We start from the raw sequence: 6,635 nt of genomic DNA, 5'->3' as shown, positions 1-6,635 counted from the left end.
GGTTTTATTTGTGTTTGGGTGTTGAATGAGGTGTTGGTCTTGGTTTTGACTTTGGTATTGGTGTTGGTAATGGACGTGGGGTATGTTTTGATCTTTCTCTTGATCTTGATTTTGTTTTTGTAGTTGGTTTTGATGTTGGTTGTGGTGGTTGTGGTGGTTGTTGGTCTTCTTCTTCTTGTTGTTGTTGTTCGAATTCCTGCATTCTTTGAAATAGTAATCTAATACCAGGGGTTGATGCAGAGTGTTTTGGTTTTGGTTTTGGTGGAGTTGGGGTTGGTTGTGGAGTTGGAGTGGGTTGTTGTTGTTGATGTTGATGTTGTTGGTGTGATTGTCTTCTAAGGAGCTCCATTTGGTCTATAAACTCGTGTTGTTGTCTAGACTCTTGTTTTTTTTGTAATTCTTCTTGCTTTCTCTTTTTCTCTTGTTGTAAGAAAGCTTTCTCCTGATTTTGTTGTCTTTTATACATTTCATCTTGCTCTTGTTGATTTCTTAAAAATTCTTGGTATTGTTGGATGAACAAACGAGCAGAAATGATGTTGTTGGTGTAGGTGTTGATGTTGTTGTTTGTGTTTGTGTTTGTGTTTGTGTTTGTGTTTGTGTTTGTGGTGTTGGTATTTGTGTTGTTGGTGTCATTGTTATTTAAATGATCTAAAATATAAAAAAGTGAACAACCAATGATAAGAACACAAAAATAATATAAATAATCCATTTTTTATTTAAATGAATTATCAATGAGTGGTGATTTTGATTACTGTATGGAAGTTATTTATTATTTATCAAAAAAAAAAAAAATTATTGCAATTATTAAAAATAAAGCTATAAAATTATTTGTATGTTGATAAAATATTGAAGAAAAAAAAATTAAAAATTTATTTCAAGCTATGAAAAAATTAAAAAAAAAAAATTAAAATTAAAAAAAATATAAAATTAAAATTTAAATTAAAAAAAAAAAAAAATGATTAAAAAAAGAAAGTAGGGGTTTTCTCACACAATGCATTTTTTGTCTTTTAGATTCATTATTTGAAATTAAATAGTTTTTACTCATTAAGGAAAAAGAAAATCAGGAACTGCATGATTATGAAAAAAAATATTTTTTTTACAAAAGAAAAATTAATACAGTTTCGAAATGGTCTTTTAAATTAATAACTGTAAATAAAAATATGTTAATTACTTTTTTTTTTAATTTTATTATTTATCATTGGTTTATTTATTATTTTTTTTCTTTTTCATTATAATTTTTTTTTTTTTATACAATAAAAAAAAAATATAAAAATAATTATAAAAATAATAAACTATTATAATTAAAAATGTACATTTTTATTTAAATATCAAATACATTTTAAAAATAATAATGCTTTTAAAAAATAAATATATATCAGAGTTTGTGTCAATTTATTTTCTTTTTTTTTTCAAATAAAATAAAGAAATATGTCTCCTTTTTTTTTTTAATTTTTTTCATATATTAAATACAGCCCCACTATTTAGAAATCAACTATTTAATATTTTTTAAATATAATAAAAACCCTAATTTTATACATTTAAAAAAAAAGAAATAATATAATATCTTCTATTTCTAGTTCTATTAATTTTTAAAACTGGATGTCAATGCTTATAAATAATTTTTTTTTTTTTTTTTTTTTTTTTAAAAATCTTTTTTTTTTTTCTTTTTAAATTTTTTTTTTAATTTTTTTATTTTTATTGTTTTTACGAAAAGATATTAAATTAAAAAAAAAAATGATTAGAGGATTAAATAAAACTTCAAATATTTTACGTTCAAGTGTTTCATTAAATTCAGTCACAGGAAATAGAACAATTGTTAGAGGTATTTTCAATATTTCTGCCAATCCATCAAGAATTGTTTCAAGAAGAAGTTCACTCAGTTTTTTAAATGAAAATACATCAGTAATCATTACCAGAGCAAAAGGTGGTAGCAAAGGTGGTAAAGGTGGTAAAGGCGGCAAAGAAGATGATACTCCATTTACAAATTGGAAAGATATCGATCTTTCCCGTTATCAAGAAGCCTCCATGAAAACATTAGATTATATCTCTAGAGAATATGGAAATATTCGTTTTGGTCGTGCTGGTCCAGAACTTTTAGATCGTATTAATGTAGAAACACCAAATGGCAATTTATTATTACCACACATTGCTATGGTTACTGTCAAAGATCCATTAACATTAAATATTACTTTATATGATACCTCAGTAAGTATATAAAACCAAGCATCCATCCATCAATCAACCACCAACCAACCAATCAATCAATTAAAAACAAATAGAATATTAATAAAAATATTATTTCTATTATGAAATAGTTTGTTAAAAATGTCGAAAAAGCTATTCAAACTGCAGGTTTAGGTTTAATGCCACAAGTTAGTGGTACTGTTATTAAAGTTTCATTACCAAAACCAACTAATGATTTAAGACAAAAATTAATTAAACAAGTAAATACAATTTCCGAAGATGCCAAAGTTTCAATTAGAAGACATAGAAAAGATGCCATGGACAGCTTAAAGAATTACAAATTAAGAAAAGATGACGAAAAACTTTTAGAAAAAAATATCCAAAAAATGATTGACGACTATGTTGGCAATATTACAAAATTAACAGACTCAAAATTAAAAGAAATTAACTCTGTTTAAATTTAAAACAATAGTACCAACCAACCAAACAATCAAACAACCAAAAATAAAAAATAGTATATTTTTAATTTTTTTTTTTAAATTTTATTAATATAATAAATACAATAATGGAATTGGTATTTTTACTATTTAAACTATTATTTTAATCAAAAAACCAACTTTAAAGTTTATTTTACTTTTTTATTTATCTTATTTTATTTTCTTTTTATTTTTTTTTAATTTTTTTTAATTTTTTCATTTTTTAAATTTTTTCATTTTTTTTTTTAATTATTTTTTTTAATCACATGATTCGTCGATTTTTTAGCAGTAGTAGTCTATTTTTATCAAAAATGTCACAAGAATCATTAACTATCTGTACCCACTCTGGTAGCTTCCATGCTGATGAAGCCTTAGCATGTTACATGTTGAAATTAGTCCCAACTTATAAAGACGCCAGTAAGTAATTATAATTAAATACATATGTATTATATCTAAAATATAACAATTAATTAATATCTATAATTTTAGAAATTGTTAGATCTAGAGATAAAAAAGTTATTGATGCATCAACCGTTGCTGTTGATGTTGGTGCAGTTTACGATTTAGAAAAACTTAGATTTGACCATCACCAAGCTGGTTTCACAGAAACTTTTGACGATAAACATTTGACCAAACTTTCAAGTGCAGGTTTAATTTATAAAAATTTTGGTAAAACTATTATTAAAAATCGTTTAAATACAAATGAATCTGTTACAGAATTATTATTCAACAAAATTTATGATAATACCATTGAAGAATTAGATGGTGTTGATAATGGTGTTGAAAGATATCCATCTGATGTCAAACCAAAATACCAATCAAACTCATCCATCAGCTCAAGAGTAGGAAGATTAAACCCAGCTTGGAATGAACCACAAGACGACGATTTAGTTTTCACTCAATTTGAAAAAGCTATGGAATTAATGGGTAGTTACTTTTTAGATTGCCTTGATTATTATGGTAAAGTAAGTATTATTATTATTATTATTATTATTATTATTATTATTATTATTATTATGTATATAACCTATAAATATCTATTATATGTTTTATTAACAATATATTTTTTTATAATATAGTCTTGGTTACCATGCAGATCAATTGTTGAAAATTCAATCGATAATAGAAAAAATATTCACTCATCAGGCGAAATTATTGTTTTAGAAATGTATTGTCCATGGAAAGATCATTTATATACATTAGAACAAGAAAAAGAAATTAAAACCCCAATTAAATTTGTTCTTTTTGAAGATACATCAGGTCAATGGAGAATTGGCGCTGTTAGTATTAATTTACATTCATTTACAAATAGACTTTCACTCCCAGAAGAATGGAGAGGCAAAAGAGACGAAGAACTTTCACAAATTTCAGGTATCGAAGGTTGTGTTTTTTGTCATGCTAATGGTTTCATTGGTGGTAATAAAACTAGAGAAGGTGCCTTATTAATGGCAATCAAAGCTTTAAATCAATCCTCAAAAACCTTATTAGATGAACATAAATAAAAATATAAATAAAATATAATAAAATTTTAATTTAAAAAAAAAAAAATGTTTATTGGATTGAAATTTATAAAAACACCTAATTTGATATTATCTAAACAGTTGGTGTCTAACATCTTGGTTGATATATATTGGCTCTGGTGCTGTTTCATTTCCGCCATAGAATTTATAGGTTCTATCAGCTTTCCAACTATCAGGCTTTCCGTTCTGGGTGCATGAAGTTTGAATAAAATGACGTGTTCCTTTGATTTGAACTTTACACAAGAAACAATAACGTGCATCACATCCATGACAATAGACTGAATTGGTATTTGAATGTCTATATACAATTTGTCTACACTTGCTACATGATGTTGATGCATCTACCACACCTATATTTCTACCAACCCTGTTTCCACCGCCACCCCTATTTCTTTCACCTGGAATTTCGAATAGTTGACATTTCTTACCGAAATGATCATAATCGATATTCGATTTTGAGCATAACCAACAAAACTTGGTATTACATCTAAATAAATAAATTTATAATTATTAATATTAACACACACAATTATAGCTTCAACAAAATAATAATGATCGTTAAAACACTTACACTGAACAAGTCATCTTATTACAGCCAGAAATTCTTTCAATTAATGCACCACAAAGACAAACTCTTAATTGACCAATATAAAACTTTGATAAAACTGCACCTTCAATTTTTGTAAAATTACATGCTACACCAGGATGGAAAGGACCTCTACATACAATACAAAATGAATAGTAACATGAAGTACAATAAGTTGATCTTGTAAGATGGTCCACGTGACTCCAACCTCTTTCGCATCGTAAACATCTAACCAAACCTTTAGATTGCTTTAAATAATCTTCATATCTCTTTAGATCCTCTTTCTTTTCGATGAATTTCTCTACTACTTCTAAATCAAATGATTCTTTACATTTAAGTTCTGGGCATTTGACTGATGAAAAATCATTTGATTTTATATTAATATTACTATAAAAAAATAAAATAAATTAGAAACTATTATTCTTTGATTGATTTATTATTATTAGTATACGTTACACTATATTTGAAACACAATCATTACAGATATGATGAAGACAATTGAACAAGGTAAACTCTTGACCACAACCTTCATAGTCACAAATTGAACATACTTGGCTATTCAATAAGAATAATCTTCTTCCTTCGTGTGAATTATAAGATCTTAAGGTTGGTAATGCTGATAACAATGATACCCAGGAAGGGTCATGATCCCAACCAACATTTTTCCATAATGCTGATTCAAAATCAACTGGCTCATTATCTAAAACAATACCCTTTTCAAATTGTAAAAATTGCAATAAATTTGTTTTTAACCAATCTACATATTTGAAAATAACAAGTTCATCCTTTTCCCAAATTGAATATAAATGTTCCAAAACTAAATTCATATTTCCTAAGCTTAACCCTAAAAACAATAAAATAAAATTAATATATATTTTCGTTTTTTTTTCCAATCTAATGAATTTTTTTTTTTAACATACAACAAGATGAAATGAATAATTTTGGTGGTTTATTTGAAGGATATTCACTTGGGAAACTAAATAATAAATTAATGTTTGGTAAACACAAAATTGATTGTGTGTATTTGTTTTCTTGGTCCTCTTTCACAATAATTTGAAAGTCTTTTGGAATATCAATTGAAATTTTAATCTGTAAATCATAAATATGATATATTAGTATTTGGTTTTTTTTTAAAATTTTTTATATAAAATGAAATATTTACATTGAAAGATTTTTTACTAATATGTTGCTCTTCTAATGACAATGAGTTAAACTCGTCACTTCCGTCACTATCATCACTATCATCACTATCATTGCTGCATTCTTGTTGGCCAACATCATGTGATTGATGTTTATCATTAATTAACTGTTCTGAAAATAAATCCTCTCCATAAATTGATTTTAAAACTTCAATTTCTTGAATTTGGTAACTATAATTCTCCTCGTCCATTTCTTTATTTTTGTGTTTAAATTTTAATTTTGTAATAATAATATTTTAAATGGATCAAAATAAAAATACTTCTTCATGAATGTTTTTTGTTTTATTAAAATAATAAAATTGTTTATTTTTATTATTAATATTATTAACTAAACTATAATAAATATAAATTGACTATTATTATTTATTACTTATACTGTTCTTGTTATTGGGTTTTAAGGTAAAAAATAAATAAAAAAAAAATAAAAAATGAAAAATGAAAAAAATAAAAATTTAATTAAGTTTTTTTTCCCATTTTTTTTTCTTTTTTTTTTATTATTTTTTTATTATAATAATTATTTTATTTCTTTTTTTTTATTATTTTTTTTTATTTTTGGTGAAATTAAAAGAATTTACCAAAGTTATCTCTTTTCAAAAAAAAAAAAAAAAAAAAAGATACATCTCAAACCCCAATGCAAAGTGATATTTCTTACATCCAAGAATATAAAAAT

The 6,635-nt window shown here is 24.8% G+C and overlaps 4 protein-coding genes across 4 annotated transcripts; 2 read left to right on the top strand and 2 right to left on the bottom strand.

Moving 5' to 3' along the window:
* Positions 1-4: 4 nt before the first annotated feature.
* DICPUDRAFT_160264 (uncharacterized protein) lies at positions 5-709 on the bottom strand (the record flags this gene model as incomplete). The annotated part of the gene is made up of 1 exon (XM_003295057.1): positions 5-709. One exon carries the CDS (start codon positions 707-709, stop codon positions 5-7), a length of 705 nt encoding a protein of 234 aa, XP_003295105.1.
* Positions 710-1,734: 1,025 nt separating this feature from the next.
* On the top strand, positions 1,735-2,642 carry DICPUDRAFT_160263 (uncharacterized protein; the record flags this gene model as incomplete). The annotated part of the gene is made up of 2 exons (XM_003295059.1): positions 1,735-2,205; positions 2,316-2,642. The coding sequence occupies 2 exons, from the start codon at positions 1,735-1,737 to the stop codon at positions 2,640-2,642; spliced, it is 798 nt and encodes a 265-aa protein (XP_003295107.1).
* A 329-nt stretch (positions 2,643-2,971) lies between these two features.
* On the top strand, positions 2,972-4,162 carry DICPUDRAFT_44326 (uncharacterized protein; the record flags this gene model as incomplete). The annotated part of the gene is made up of 3 exons (XM_003295058.1): positions 2,972-3,077; positions 3,150-3,625; positions 3,740-4,162. 3 exons carry the CDS (start codon positions 2,972-2,974, stop codon positions 4,160-4,162), a joined length of 1,005 nt encoding a protein of 334 aa, XP_003295106.1.
* An 87-nt stretch (positions 4,163-4,249) lies between these two features.
* On the bottom strand, positions 4,250-6,156 carry DICPUDRAFT_85528 (uncharacterized protein; the record flags this gene model as incomplete). Its single annotated transcript, XM_003295056.1, has 5 exons — positions 4,250-4,667; positions 4,752-5,153; positions 5,223-5,610; positions 5,687-5,855; positions 5,929-6,156. The coding sequence occupies 5 exons, from the start codon at positions 6,154-6,156 to the stop codon at positions 4,250-4,252; spliced, it is 1,605 nt and encodes a 534-aa protein (XP_003295104.1).
* Between the last annotated feature and the right edge of the window lie 479 nt (positions 6,157-6,635).

Source organism: Dictyostelium purpureum, assembly GCF_000190715.1.
Source record: "Dictyostelium purpureum unplaced genomic scaffold DICPUscaffold_729, whole genome shotgun sequence".
Lineage (NCBI taxonomy): Eukaryota > Evosea > Eumycetozoa > Dictyosteliales > Dictyosteliaceae > Dictyostelium > Dictyostelium purpureum.
Note: the sequence above shows the minus strand (reverse complement) of the source record. Positions and strands in the feature narration are given on the sequence as shown.